Source organism: Sapajus apella, unplaced genomic scaffold (genome assembly GCF_009761245.1).
Source record: "Sapajus apella isolate SASKATOON/1434 unplaced genomic scaffold, GSC_monkey_1.0 scaffold43, whole genome shotgun sequence".
Lineage (NCBI taxonomy): Eukaryota > Metazoa > Chordata > Mammalia > Primates > Cebidae > Sapajus > Sapajus apella.
In genome coordinates, this window is record NW_022436983.1 from 3,185,426 (window position 1) to 3,200,739 (window position 15,314).

Genomic DNA, 15,314 nt, shown 5'->3' on the forward strand with positions numbered 1-15,314 from the left:
CTTGCCCAGCCTGGAGTGCAGTGGTGCGATCTCAGCTCACTTCAACCTCCGCCTCCCAGGTTCAAGTGATTCTTCTGCCTCAGCCTCCCAAGTAGCTGGAACTACAGGCATGTGCCACTACACCCGGCTAATTTTTGTATTTTTAGTAGAGACAGTTTCACAAGTGATCCACCTGCCTCGGCCTCCCAAAGTGCTGGGATTACAGGCTTGAGCCACCGCGCCTGGCGCCGTCAGTGTTTTAAGCCACTAAGTTTGGAGGCTACAGAGCAACAGGTAGGGGAATCATTAATATGCAAAGTGACAAGCGCACCAATGGAAGAAGGTGCACGGTGATGCCAGAGTCCAGGGGTGAGAGGACCTCCCAGTGGACAGGGCAGGAGAGGTTCTCAGTGCTCATTCAAGCTGGGATTTGAAGGCTGGGTAGGGCTCCGATCATCTGGAGGAGTGGTGTATGAAAGCACCCCAGCGAGAAAGGCACAGAGGGCTGGAAGTACTTGGGGTGGTGGCGGGAAACCCACGTTTCGACTGCAGGGTTCGGGCCTTTCTGTCTGGGGTGATAGAAGCAGCCTAGGCTTCCAGCAGGGAGTGACATGGTCAGGCCAAAATGCAGGTGCTTTTGTTTTTTGTTTGAGACAGGGTCTCACTCTGTCCCCCAGGCTGGAATGCAGTAACACCCAGACTTGCACCTTGTTTTCAAGGAGGCTATCAACCGCCCCACGGGAGGCAGAGGCAGAGAGAGAGTGGACTGGAATGGTCTTTCTCTCTTGCCCGTGGCACCTGTGATGGACAGGACGGAGCTGGGCACGCAGGCTGGGATCCATGGTGCAATCTGCAGCCACGTCGCCAGGAAGGCAATGGCATTCAGAACCCTGAACTCCCTCAGCGACGCAATGATGGCAATGTGGGTCTCCACCACAATTGTGGATCCCGAAAAGTTTTACTTTAAAAAAGTGCATCTATACGTCATTTAAATGTTGGCACCAATGTAGAACTGGGAGAATTGAATCTTAACCAATCAAAATTCACATGCCTGCCCCTTCTTCCAGGTCATTCCTCTCAGCGGCTAGCCCTGGAATTTCTCAGCTAAACATGCATTGTTGTGGATATTTAATAATATCCATAATTAAATTAAATGGGGGGGTCGACAAAAGCCTCAGTGCTGTTATCCTCCCCAGATCCTGGGGCCGGGAGGCCCATTCTCATAGAAGGAAGCCTTAAATACGGCTGCTGTCCGTCTTGCAGGGCCACTAAAAGGAAGTTTCCTTGGCAGGAGAGGGCACGGGAGGCCCAGCAGCAATGGTTTCTTCTTTCTTCTCCTCTGGAATCTCTACTCCATTTTTCTTGGCAAAAATGCGGTTTATCTCCACAAATGTTTTGCCCTTGGTCTCAGGAATAACCAGGTAGATGTAAATCGCAGTGAGGAGGCAGATTCCCGCAAAGATGATGAAACTGTAGGCACCGATGGCCTCCTAGACCAGGAGATGAGAAAGACAGATGGGGGCAGAGGAAGACCACAGTGCTGGTCCAGCCGAGCGCGGTGGCTCACGCCTGTAATCCCAGCACCTTGTGAGGCCGAGGCGGGTGGATCATCTGAGGTCAGGAGTTTGAGAACAACCTGGCCAACATGGTGAAACCCCGTCTCTATTAAAAATACAAAAATTAGCTGGGCATGGCGTTATGTACCTGTAGTCCCAGCTACTCGGGAGGCTGAGGCAAGAGAATCACTTGAACCTGGGAGGTGGAGGTTGCAGTGAGCCAAGATCTCACTACTGCACTCCAGCCTGGATGACACAGCCAGACTCCATTTCAAAAAAACAAAAAAACAAAACAAAACAAAAAACAGAAAAGAAAAGAAAAAGAAACAGCAACAGCGAGAAAACCCAGTGCTGGTCGAGGCCTTTGTGAGTCCATAAAGGAGTTGCTTGGTGGCCAGTTTTGTTTTACTCCCGGAAGAGTAATATAGCTAGAAAACCATGATAACTAAAGATTGTCTGCGGAAAAAAAAAAAAAAAAAAAAACAAACTCAAAAATTGGATCCCCCTCACCCTATTATCAAAAAGAATCTGGTCAGGTGCTGTGGCTCACATCTATAATCCCAGCACTATGGAAGGTCGAGGTGGGAGGATCCCTTGAATCTGGGAGTTTGAGACCAGCCTGGGCAACATAGCGAGACCCCATCCCTAAAAAAAAATTAAAAAAAAAAAAACAAACCAGCCCAGATGTGGTGGCATATGCCTGCTGTCCCAGCAACTTGGGAGGCTGAGGTGGGAGGTTCGCTTAAGCCCGGGAGGTCAAGGCTGCTGTGGGCTGTGGTTGCAACACTGCATTCTAGCCTGGGTGACAAAACAAGCCCCTCCTTTAAAAAAAAAAAAAAAAAAAAAGGGTGGGCCAAGTGGCTCATGCCTGTAATCCCAGCACTTTTGGAGGCTGAGGCCAGCAGATCACCTGAGGTCGGGACTTCAAGACCAGCCTGACCAACATGGAGAAACCCTGTGTCTACTAAAAACACAAAATTAGCTGGGTGTGGTGGCGCATGCCTGTAATCCTAGCTACTTGGGAGACTGAGGCAGGAGAATCTCTTGAACCCCGGAAGTGGAGGTTGCAGTGAGCCAAGATCACGCCATTGCACTCCAGCCTGGGCAACAAGAGAGAAACTCCGTCTCAAAAAAACCCACTTCTTAGCCTTTTGATGATAGGGGTTTATGGCCTCTGTGCCCTGAAGGTGCTGAGAGCAGAGTTTATGAGCCCATCTTGTCTTTGGAACAGAGGAAGGAAGCCGCAGGGATCTGCTCCCTGGCTTGTCTCCGCTTGCTTTCTGCTGCCTTTGAGCTCCCCAGCCCAGGGCCCCTAAGCCACAGCCCTTTACAATTCCAGTGGGGATCACCCTTCAGTAACTGGGAAACCCGTGTCTTTATAGGGCTTGGAGGCAGTGGGGCCACGTGTGTCTGTGGCCCTTGGAAGTGTCTGAGAGTCCGTCCCCTCCTTGCTGGATTGGAAGATGTGCTTAAAGGAAGGGGAATACGGCTGACTCCCTGGAGGACGGGTGGAGCGGGCTGGGGAAGGGCCCTCGCTCACCTGGATGGATGGGAACAGGAACCCCACGATGAAGTTGGTGAGCCAGTGCACCGCGCCGTCCACCATGAACGCCGCCCGCCGGGAGGACTGCAGAAAGATCTCGGTCCGCACCACCGAGGGGACCGGACCTGGAGGCCAGAGTGCAGTTTGGGTGGGGCGGAGAAGGACCCTAGGGGTCCCCCAGGGCTGGCGGGATGCGACCCACTCTAGCCTCAGACGAGGCCCCTGGAGAGCCCCAGCTGGGATTGGGGACTAGAAAGGAGCCCTGCCTTTACCCACAACACCGGGCCATGATCAGGGCAGAAGAGTTAAGGTCCACTTTGCAAAGTCTGGTTAGACAGCCTGGAGTTGGGTTTCCATTGCTGCTTCTTCAAGGCTCCGTGAAGGTTTGCAGAAAGCAGACGGATGGGAGACTCCGTGGGAGCAGCGGGAGTGCGTGGACTCCAGCTCACAGGCCGCTGGCACGGGCGTCACTCCGACTTTAGGGGGCCGAGGGCGGCAGAGCGCAGTGAGTGCCCGCGCTCAGGAAGTGCCGCCCTCCCATGGCGGGTCTGGGTATGGCAGCGCCTGCGGGTTACACCTTTTCTCGGGGAACCGTCTTTCATTATCGCCTCCTTAAGAAGGCTTGTCTAAAACGTCTAAAGCCATTTTTGTTCCCTAATCGCCACTCCCATGAAATTGTAGGTCCTGTATATATACATATCCGCAGCTTTACGCAAAGAAAGAGTAAGAGTCTGTCCCTCTTCCTCCAAGCTTCCCACCCTCGGTGGGGGTGGTGAAATGGCCTCATTGAAAAGGCCCCGTCTCAAGGATCACTTGAGGTCAGGAGTTCGAGACCAGCCTGGCCAACATAGTGAAACCCTGCCTCTACTAAATATATAAAAATTAGCTCTGCATGGTGGCGTGTGCCTGTAGTCCCAGCTACTCTGGAGGCTGAGGCAGACTTGCTTGAACCCCGGAGGCAGAGGTTGCAGTGAGCTGAGATCACGCCACTGCACTCCAGCCTGGACAACAGAGTGAGACTCCGACTCCGGAAAAAAAAAAAAAAAAAGAAAGAAAGGAAGAAAAGAAAGAAAAGGCCCAGTCTCCTTGGACGGACATGGAGAAGAATTCAAAGCCCCTGAATGAAGCTGGGATGCCAGGTACAAGCTCCTGCAGCCCTGTGAGGAGGGGCCTGGGTCTCCTGCCCCCAAAGTGGACGCTGGCAAGGGATGCCTTCTGTCCTGCCTCCCTCCTCTTTACCACGACAACAGCAGCCAGCAGTCCTTAGGCCTAAGTTGAACGTCAGATCAGCCCATATTTGACCTCACACTTCCCGGCACACCAGGTTACCTGCGTTCTTGGAGAAGCACTATGGCTTGCTCCAGGTAATACACAGGCAGTGAGAGCAGAACGGCTTGGAATCCGGCCAGGCCTCCTATACACACTAGCGCTTTTCCCACGAGGTCCTCCTGCCCCTCCACATTTGAGGCACACAGGGAAGGCTTCCTTCTTGAAATCCCACTTCTTTTTTAAACGGAGCCTCGCTCTGTTGTCTGGCCTGGAGTGCCGTGGAGGATCTCAGCTCACTGCAACCTCCACCTTCTGGGCTCAAATGATTGTCCTGCTTCAGCCTCCTGAGTAGCTGGGACTACAGGTGCCCACTACCACGCCTGGCTAAGTTTTGCATTTTTAGTAAAAACAGAGTTTCACCACATTGGCCAGGCTGGTCTGGAACTCCTGACCTTAAGGGATCCACCCGCCTCCACCTCCCAAAGTGTTGGGATTACAGTCATGAGCCACTGTGCCTGGCCTAAATCCCACTTTTTAAATACCCTTAAATACAATGATTTGGCCTCATTCATGTGCCTGACGAGGCACAGTCTAAGCAGGTATTCTGCCAATGGGTGTTGAATGAATTAATACCTTCATTTTGGTTTATGGACAGTGCTTTCAAAATGAACATTCTTCAGGGAATGTTACTAGAGCCTTTGCAGCCAGAGGTGTCTTTCCCCAGGCAGGGAAAAGGAGGTTCAGTTCTCAGGACACATGGGGAAGGATTCTGGAGTCTCAGAGGCTGCCGGAGAGGTGGGCCTGGTTGAAGGCCCAAAGCCACTGGCCAGAGGACACTGGGGACAATAAGGGACTGTAGCTGGTGGTCAGCAGAGACAGAAGGCAGTTGAGCCTTGGGTGTGCTGTGGGCTTGAGGCCAATGTGAGTGTCTGGAGGGTATGGATGTAAACCATACAAAGTACCCCGGGGGATCTGCCTGGTACAAGCAGGCAGAATTCACAGATGTGCTTAGTGGAAGGCGAATACAGATGACTCCCTGGAGGCTGGGTGGAGCGGGCTGGGGAAGGGGCCCTGCTCACCTGGATGGATGGGAACAGGAAGCTCGAGAAAGCTCATATCCTTGTTGGGTACCAGACCTCAGTCTGGACCCCTTTCGGAGCCACAGATGACGAATGGGGCACTGGCCTGGCTGACTGGTTGGCACTTAGTAAACACTGGTTGAATGAATGAACACGGCCTGGAGTGTCATGGAGGCTTAGCCTCTAAGAACGGGTGGGATCTGTACGAGCACGGGGACCAAGGATGTCTTCACTCAGCACATATGTGTCAAGCACTGACTGTGTGTCAGGCCCAGGAATGGACCAGGGTGGTCTGGGCGGGGGGCAGGCAAGTACTCACTGGGCCCAATGGAATGTCCCACGATGTAGGCAAAGACACAGATGATGCCGAGGTAAGACAGCTCAGGGACCCTGTTCTGTGGGAGAGGCAGGGCTGTCTGGGCTGAGAGGGCCTGGCTGAGGACCTCTGCAAGCCTGAGGCCAGGAGCCCCATGTGCAGAGGGGTCCACTTGCGGGTCCTACTTTCCTGCCCCAGGGAGGAGCCTGCCTAGATGTCTGGACACCTACATGGGCCTCAAGGGCTTTTCGGGCAAGAGAGGCAGGCCAGTGAGAACCAGGCCCTCTAGCCTCCCGCAGAGAACTCCCTCCAGCCTCACCTGATGAGAGTCACAGAGGACGAGGAACACCTGCCTTTTAGCTATTTTCCTGCCAGGTGCTATTCTCTGCACTTTACAAATCACAAACATTAATGATGCCCCTCTGCCCTCTGAGTGACTCTGTGATTTTTTTTTTTTTTTTTTTTTTGAGACAGAGTCTTGCTCTGTCGCCCAGGCTGAAGTGCAATGGCCTGATCTTGGCTCACTGCAGCCTCCACCTCCCAGGTTCAAGCGATTCTCCTGCCTCAGCCTCCCAAGTAGCTGGGATTACAGGTGCATGCCACCATGCCCGGCTAATTTTTGTATTTTTAGTAGAGACAGGGTTTCACTATGTTGGCCAGGCTGGTCTTGAACTCCTGACCTTGTGGTCTGCCCTCCTTGGCCTCCTAAAGTGCTGGGATTACAGGCTTGAGCCACCGCATCCAGCCTAAAGTTTCCACTAAGAATAAAACCTTATATTGTTTTTTGTTTGTTGTTTGTTTGACAGGGTCTTGCTCTTTTGCCCAGGCTGGAGTGCAGTGGCACAATCTCGGCTCACTGCAACCTCCGTCTCCCAGATTCAAGTGATTCTTCTGCCTCAGCCTCCTGAGTAGCTGGGATTACAGGCACACGCCACCAGGCCTGGCTAATTTTTGTACTTTTAGTAGAGACAGGGTTTCACCATGTTGGTCAGGCTGGTCTCAAACTCCTGACCTCAGGTGATCCACCTGCCTTTGCCTCCCAAAGTGCTGAGATTACAGATGTGAGCCACTGCATCTGGCCGAGAACTTAAATTGGTTTTAAAATTAGAAAAGAAAGTTCTTTCCAAAGGAAACTTTAATTAAATTGATTTTTGAGCGTCACTAACACTGTTTCTTGCCAGGCCTTGCTTTCCCTGCAGGCCCCTGCCTCTTGGTGTTTCCCTGAATCCCTCCAGCTCTTTCCTGCCTGAAGCTCTCTGTACGCCCTGATGGTTAAGGACAAAGACATTGCAGAGAGGGCAGCTTGGGAAAGAAGGAAAAGAGCAAAGATCTCGCCTCTAAATGACAGAATGAGCTCCTCACACATTCTTGGACTCATGTGCAATTGCATTTCTGATGCATTTTCATTTGAAAGCGTTCAGGACAGTGCGCACCTCCTGCATGAGCAACAGCGGCAGAGAGGCTGCCTCGGAGACGCAGGCTGTGGATTGCTTTGACAAGATTTCCTATTGGCCGGGTGCAGTGGCTCACGTCTGCAATCCCAGCACTTTGGGAAGCTGAGGCGGCTGGATCACGAGGCCAAGCGATCGAGACCATCCTGGCAAACATGGTGAAATCCCGTCTCTATTAAAAATACAAAAATTAGCCGGATGTGGTGATGCGTACCTGCAATCCCAGCTACTAGGGAGGCTGAGGGAGGAGAATTGCTTGAACCTGGGAGGCAGAGAACGCATCATTGTACTCCAGACAGGGCTACAAGAATGAAATTCCATCTCAAAAAAAAAAAAAAAGGTTTCATATCATACCACCCCATGTATTTTCATTACTTCCGTAGAACATAAATAATACATGTAGGGTGAGAACACTGCAAGTTGAAATGATGCACTTCTTGTTTGGGTGGCCTGCTGTGTTTTAATCTCACTGAAATATGATTCCCAGTTTTGGTTTGTTTTTTTTTGAGACAGGCTCTCACTCTGTCACCCAGGCTGGAGTGCAATGGTGCAATCATGGCTCACTGCAGCCTTGACCCCCTGCATTTGGGTGATCCTCCCACCTCAGCTTCCTGAGGGGCTGGGACTACAGGTGCACACCACCACACCCAGCTAATGTTTTGTATTTTTTTGTAGAGATGGGGTCTCACCATGTTGCTCAGACTGGTCTCGAACTCCTGGGCTCAACTGATCCTCCTGCCTTGGCCTCCCAAAGTGCTAGGATTGCAGGCATGAGCCTCCATGCTTAGCCTCCTACCTGTTGAATGGGTGACATCTGGTCTTACCTCTCCTCAGTGCACACCTGTTCACTGCCTGTGGCTGTTTTCTGTTGCAGCCACACCCTTGAATTTACGTACTGAAGCACACATTTTATTGCAAACTGTCCTCCTTGTTTCTCTTTCCCATGACAGCTGGACCATCTATCTAGTTACTCATTTGCATGTGCAGGTGTAGGTGAGTGAAGCCAGCTGTGACATTCGCTTCAGGAGGGGGCTTTGCAAAGTACTTTTCCAGGCAGGGGGCGTACCCTCGGTGGGACTCAGAGCCAAACACTTGGTGCAGGGGGACCAGTCAGGAAGGGGACCTCCCACCCCCACCATGACTCCCCAACCAGGGGGCAGGGAATGAGGTCAGACCTGGAATAGGATCACCGCTGTCAGCACCAGGCAGGCAGAGCCGCAGATGCCGTAGCCGGCCAGCAGGAGGGGCCGCCGTCCCAGCCGCTCCACCAGGACAGCCTGGAGGGGAAGGGGGGCAGTGAGGAGCTGCGTTGGCCTGGCACCCAGGATTCTTGGGCAGAGCCTCCACTTTCTCTTGCGGGACCCTCTTCCTTTTTTCAAAAACTGTATATATATATAGTTTCCCTCCTGCTGCCCAGGCTGGAGTGCGGTGGTGCCATCTCGGCTCACTGCAACCTCTGCCTCCAGGGTTTAAGCCATTCTCCTGCCTCAGCCTCCCGACTAGCTGGGATTACAGGCACCCGCCACCACGCCTGGCTAAATTTGTATTTTTAGTAGAGACGGGATTTCTCCATGTTGGCCAGGCGGGTTTTGAACTCCCAACCTCAGGTAATCCACCTGCCTCAGCCTCCCAGAGTGCTGAGATTACAGCCGTGAGCCACCGCGCCTGGCCTGTAGGCCCCTCTTAGGTGCCCCTTTCTCTTTCTCCCCTTCTCCCTTCCTTTCCTTCCTTCCCTTCCTGCCTTTCCCTTTCTTCCCCACTTCCTCCCTTCCCTCCCTTCTTCCCTTCCTTTCTCTTTCTTTCTCTCTCTTTTCTTTCTTTTCCTTTCTTTCTTTCCTTTCTTTCTTCCTTTCTTCCTTCCTTCCCTCCCTCCCTCTTTCTTTCTTTCCTTCTCTCCTTCCTTCCTTCCTTCCCTCCCCCTTTCTCTCTCTCTTTCTTTTCTTTTCTTTCTTTTCCTTCCTTCCTTCCTTCCTTTCTTTCTTTCTTTCTCTCCTTCCTTCCTTCTTCCTTCCTTCCTTTCTTTCTCTCCTTCCTTCCTTCTTTCTTTCTTTCTTTCCTTCTTTCTTCCTTCCTTCCTTCCTTCCTTCCTTCCTTCCTTCCTTCCTTCCTTCCTTCCTTCTTTCTTTCTTTCTTTCTTTCCTTTCTCTTTCTTTCTTTTTTTTCTTTCCCCTCCCTCCCTCCCTCCCTCTTTCTCTCTCTCTGTCTCTCGTTCTTTCTATGGAGTTTCGCTCTTGCTGCCCAGGCTGCAGTACAATGGCACGATCTCGGCTCACTGCAACCTCCACCTCCCGGCTTCAAGCAATTCTTCTGCCTCAGTCTCCCAAGTAGGAGGTATTACAGGCGCCTGCCACCACGCCCAGTTAATTTTTATATTTTTAGTAGAGACAGGGTTTCACCATGTTGGTCAGGCTAGTCTCGAACTCCTGACCTCAAGTGATCCTCCTACCTCGGCCCTGCTAAGTGCTGGGATTATAGGCGTGAGCCACCGCACCCCGCCTTTTAGGCGTCCCTTTCTTACCCCTGCCGCCCGCATGTGGGATAGAGGCTGCTCATCTGGCCTGGGTTGGACATTCACGATTTTCACCCCCACCCTTCCTTGTTCTGGTCATTTCCGACCTTTTGGGTCTTGGCTCCCTGCACCCCTGCCACCCACTGGAACCACCACATGTTCTAGTTTCCATGTTTGATGCTTTGACGTCTCGGGAGCTTGACGGCCCTGGAAGGACTGCCCTCCCGCAGTCAGCCGGTTCCCACTGATAAACAAACCTCTGTCTGGGAGTGCCTCTATCACCTGCAAACCCACAATGCAGGCCCACACCCCAGCTCCTCCTCTGGGGACTTTCACACTCAAGGCCAGCAGCACCTGCCCTAACACCCTGGGGCCAGGGAGCAGACAGCTGGGACAGCCCCTGTTCCCCGGAGCTGGAGGAAGTTATTCACACCAGCTACTCCTAAACCTGCTCACCCTGCTCACCCGTTCCTGTCTGTGGGAACCACGGTAAAGGTTCATCCTCACTAGTCCAAGCCCAGGTCACTATTTGTGACCAGCAATCCTACTTCTTCTCACTTTTTCTACTTTTTTTTTTTTTTTTTGAGATGGAGTCTCGCTCTGTCGCCCAGGCGGGAGTGCAGTGGCGCAATCTCCATTCACTGCAGTCTCCATCTCCTGGGTTCAAGCAATTCTCCTGCCTCAGTCTCCCAAGTAGCTGGGATTGCGGGCGCATACCACCACAGCTGGGTAATTTTTGTATTTTCAGTAGAGACAGGGTTTCACTATGTTGGTCAGGCTGGTATCGAACTCCCGACCTCAAGTGATCCACCCACCTCAACCTCCCAATGTGTTGAGATTACAGGCGTGAGCCATCGTGCTTGGCTCCTTTTCTACTTTAATGCCATTTCCATTCTCCCCCATCCCTAATGTTGACCCAGGGCAGGCCCTGTACAGCCCCCTGACTCAGTTACCTGACTCATGTCTTCCCAACATCCCAACAGACAGACTATCACTGCCATTCAGGAGGGCCAGATGGGAGCAAAGTGCACCCCCTGAATCAGAGAAATGCTGTCAGTTTCATGCCCTATGCCTGGTTCCCACCGTTCCTTTAGGGAGATGGAAAGCATATTTTTCTGGCTTCGGTTGCTCCAGGTAGGATGATGGGCAAGCAGGTCCTAGTGATAGTCATTCATCCTCGGAGGAGGACTCTGAGGGGAAAGGATGGATCCTGCCCCAGAGGAGAACTGGGGAGGGGGCCAAGGGAATCCAGCAGGAGGAGGGGCTGAGACTTCAGCCTGGGGACCTCTGTCCTCCTCCCTTAATTTTCCTCTCAGCCTTTCCTGCTGTTTTCCTAACTTCTCCCTCCCTGTCCTTCTAAATCTTCTGAGAGTTGATTGGCACTTAAACTAGCTCTGGGGAAAATACAAATAATAGATAACTTTCTAAACAATGTTTACCATCACTGGCAACTCAAGGAAGAGGAATCAAAATTTTATCAGAAGATAACTTGCAAATGGTCTAGGGACTAGCCTGACCAGTATGATGAGACCCTGTACTAAAAATACAAATAGTAGCTGGGCATGGTGGTGCACGCCTGTAATCCCAGCCACTCAGGAGGCTGAGGCGGGAGAATCTCTTAAACCCGGGAGGCAGAGGTTGCAAGGAGCAGAGACTGTGCCACTGCACTCCAGCCTGGGCAACACAGTGAGACTCTGTCTAAAAAAAACCAAAATGCAAAGACAAGAAAAGAAAATGATCTAGGGAAAGGAATGTCATGATATCTGACCCTTTCTCATACAACATATATGTCTCAAAGCATAAGTAGCCCGGATGTTAAATACTGAACTCTGAAATGATATTGGACCGACGAAAAGTGGTACCTGCTTTCGAATACCGTGTATTGCAGTCACCGTAATGAGGATTACAAAGGAAGAAACTTGGACCTCTGTTGTTGTTGATGTTTTTGAGATGGGGTCTCGCTCTTGTTCCCTAGGCTGGAGAGCAGTGGCATCATCTCAGCTCACTGCAATCTCCGCCTCCGGGTTCAAGTGATTCTCCTACCTTGGCTTCCCAAGTAGCTGAGATTACAGGCACCCACCACCATGCTTGGCTAAGTTTTGGATTTTTTAATAGAGATGGGGTTTCACCATGTTGGCCAGGCTGGTCTTGAACTCCTGACCTCAAGTGATTGGCTCGCCTCAGTCTCCCAAAGTGCTGGGGTTACAGGTGTGTACCACCACGTCTGGCTACATTTTTTGTATTTTTAGTAGAGCCTGGGTTTCGCCATGTTGGCCAGGCTGGTCTCAAACTCCCTGACCTCAAGTGAAGTGCCTGCCTCAGCCTTCCCAAGTGCTGGGATTACAGGTGTGAGCCACCGTGCCCGGCCAGATCGGAAGGAATTTTGAGTAGGCTGGTCAAGGTCATGCAAGTACTTAGTATGTGTACATCCTAAAGTCCATGTCCCTTAAATGACCCCAGCACCAGGGCTACCAGCACTCAGTTGACTCTGTGGGTCTCTCTGCTGCCTGGGGGCACCTGGCCAGAAACCCTCCAGCAGGAAAGACGCCTCCTGCTCACTCACCGAGATGACAGTCATCACTATGTTGACCACGCCAGCACCCACTGTCACGTACTGGGAGTCAGAGGCCTCCACGCCCGCAGATGTGTAGATGGTGTCTGCATAGTAGTTGATCTAAACAAAAACACAGGGCTGTGGGGAAGAGGCCCAAAGACCCAGGACACTGGCTTAACTTTCTCAGCTCAAGCCATACACGGTTCTGCAAGCCTGGGTTGGGAACCCTGGGACAGCAAAGAGGCAGCAGGTGGTGGGAAGAAGAGGCATGACCCGGAGTTGGGACACCAGGAGGACGCCCGACTCTGCCCAGGAACTGAGGGTCAAGGCTCTTCCCTCTCTGAGCCTCAGGTTCTTTATCTATAAAATGAGAGCCAGATCACACTACCCAAGATCGCTTTTCCCTCCATGACTTGGTTCCTCTAAGAGCTCAGAACCCAGAGAATGATTTCTTACCTCTCACTTGGGCCAAGCCAACCCCAAGTTCAGTCTGTCTTCTGGCCCAGTGCCAAGGACACTGGCACAAACAACCCTTCGGAAAGCCATGTGTGCTGTTCCACGTTTGGTGGCTCCCACCTGGGCCGTCCACCCTCCCATGATCACTGATTAAACATCCATGAATCCCTGAGGCCAAGGCCACCTCTTCCTGACACGCCACTGGAGCAACCGGGTCACCCATCCAATCGCCAGTGTTTTAGCTCCTGCCAGATCTCCACGCTTCCCCTCACACCGTGGTTAGATAGAGTTAGAGCGAAAGAGCCACAGGCGCAGAAAGTGATGCCACAAACATCACACCCAGATGGGTCCGAGGTGACATCCTGAGCCAGGCTGGACCCACCAACCCCAGCCTGGTGATCTGAGCTTGGGTCCAGGAGACCTCAGCTCATCTGTCTAGCCGTTGTCTTGTACGGAGGGGAAAGGACTATTGGCAGGAGGCATTTCCTTCTGGGGACTGGGAAACAGAGAAAAATGAAGGGGGCACGTGGAGCAGGGCAGAGCGGGGAGACAGTGAGGACTGAGGTTTCTTCCCGACATCTGGCCTTGCTTGGGCGGATTCTGGCCCTGGAGCCAGGCCAGGCCTCTGTGGGTGGGACAATGTGTTGCTGTCGATGAAGCCTGGGTCTGCTTCATCTGTCTGCCCGCCTGGCCACTGTCCTGCGTACCGCATTGATCCCCGACAGCTGCTGGCCAGCCATGAGCACGATGATGGAGAGGAGCTGGCAGCGCTGGGACCGCAGGGCGCAGAGGCGCAGCACCGACAGGTGGCCCTCGGCATGCTCGGCCCGGGCCTCCGCACGCATGTCCTCCAGCTCAGCCTCTATGTCTGCGTGGCCTCTCAGCCTTCTCAGAGCTGCAGAGAGCAGAACCACCACCCCCTCAGAGGGCAGGATCCCTGCAGGCCAGGCCCCAGGCCCCCATGCTGGCCCTGAGCTCACCACTCCCTGACCTGACCTTGACAATGCCCCAATCTCCACCCCCCGCCCCATTCAGCTCCCAACTCTCACCCCGACCCATGGCGACCCTGACTCTAACCCTGACCGTGACTCTGCCCGGCCCACGGGGTGGGCAGGGCCTGGGAGAGTGGCCTGCAACTTCATACCTTGTCGCGCTGTGGCTTCATCTCCTTTCTGAATCAGGGAGTATCGGGGGCTCTCGGGGAAGAAGGGCAGGGACAGCAGCTGCAGCAGTGCAGGCACCCCCGTGAGGGCCAGAAGCACCGGCCACCCTGCAAGGAGCCGAGCACTCAGGACCCCGAGGCCTGGGGAACCCTGGCCCACTCACCACTGCCCTTGGAAGGTCACACTCCTGTGTGAACCAAGGACTGTGGGGATTTAGTTCTCACCAGGGCCCTCCTACAAATGGGTTCCACATTCAAAACGAAGGAAATCACTATAGTTATAAAAATCTACATGTCATTAATTATTTGGCAGGAAGAGCACCGTTTCTCTAAAGAATAGGCATTGATTTAAACACTTGAACCCCGGGGAAAATGAGCTCCGTTTTAGTCCTACTTTTAAGGCTGGAAAAGACACAATCTCTGCCTCATTACGGCCGGGGTGGGGCAGGTCCTGGACCCTGCGCTGGGTCTAAGTGAGCTTCTTCTGGACAGCTTGGGCTAAGGAGGGAAGCTGAGATTCCACTAAGAGAAAAGGGTCTGTCCACCGCCACCCACCCCTGCTGGTACTGTGGGAAGTGGACGAGTTCTTTTTTTCTTTTGAGACAGGGCCTAGCTCTATCAGCCACGCTGGAGTGCAATGGTGCAGTCATAGCCCACTGCAGCCTCGGTCTCCCAGACTCAGGTGATCCTCCCACCACAGCCTCCTGAGTGGCTGGAACTACAGGTGCACACTACTGCACTACCTGGCAGATTTTTTCTTTTTAAAAAAATTTTAGTAGAGACTGGTCTTGATATGTTGCCCTGGCTGGTCGTGAACTCCTGGGCTCAAATGATCCTCCTGCCTTGGCCTCCCAAAATGCTGGGCATGAGCCACTGAGCCCCGCTGACAAATTCTTTAACATCTCTGAGCGTCAGGCAAGAGGTGGCGAGGGATGAAAGAGGCGCAGGCATGAAGCGACACGCAGGGCGGCCTCCTCCCCAGCTGATGTCTCTCTAATTGATGGTTTAATATTCAGTTGCTCTGGGCTAATGATCTTTCATGGAGCACCCAGCAGGTTCTGAGTCTCTGAACCTCTTCAGGGTACTGTGGGGACCACAAAGACATAAATACACCCATTAAGGACTCTGTGCAGAATTGGGTCATTCAGAAATGAATATGAAAAAGCCCCAGCTGGGCACAGTGGCTCATGTCTATAATCCCTTCACTTTGGGAGGCTGAGGAGGGATGATTACTTGAGCCCAGGAGTTAGAAACCAGCCTGGATGTGAGACCCTTGTCTCTACAAAAAATAGAAAAAATGCAATGGGCATGGTGGTGTGTGCCTGTGGTACCAGCCACTTGGGAAGCTGAGGCAGGAGGGTCGCTTGAGCCTGGGAAGTCAAGGCTGCAGTGAGGTATGACTGCATCACAGCACTCCAGCCTGGGTGATGGAGTGAGATA

General features: G+C 52.7%; 1 protein-coding gene across 3 annotated transcripts in view; it reads right to left on the reverse strand.

Moving 5' to 3' along the window:
* Positions 1 to 765: 765 nt before the first annotated feature.
* The window catches only part of SLC2A7 (solute carrier family 2 member 7), a 24,853-nt gene continuing 10,304 nt past the window's right edge, over positions 766 to 15,314 (reverse strand). For 2 of the 3 annotated variants that reach the window (XM_032300291.1, XM_032300293.1), the window contains 7 exons: positions 13,857 to 13,982; positions 13,420 to 13,607; positions 12,266 to 12,376; positions 8,369 to 8,470; positions 5,746 to 5,821; positions 3,076 to 3,203; positions 766 to 1,469 (listed from right to left, as the gene is read on the reverse strand). In XM_032300291.1, coding sequence (XP_032156182.1) covers positions 1,248 to 1,469; positions 3,076 to 3,203; positions 5,746 to 5,821; positions 8,369 to 8,470; positions 12,266 to 12,376; positions 13,420 to 13,607; positions 13,857 to 13,982 — 953 coding nt within the window. In that variant the 3' untranslated portion in view covers positions 766 to 1,247. The remainder of the gene's footprint in view (positions 1,470 to 3,075; positions 3,204 to 5,745; positions 5,822 to 8,368; positions 8,471 to 12,265; positions 12,377 to 13,419; positions 13,608 to 13,856; positions 13,983 to 15,314) is intronic. The other variant, XM_032300292.1, reaches the window with a different exon arrangement.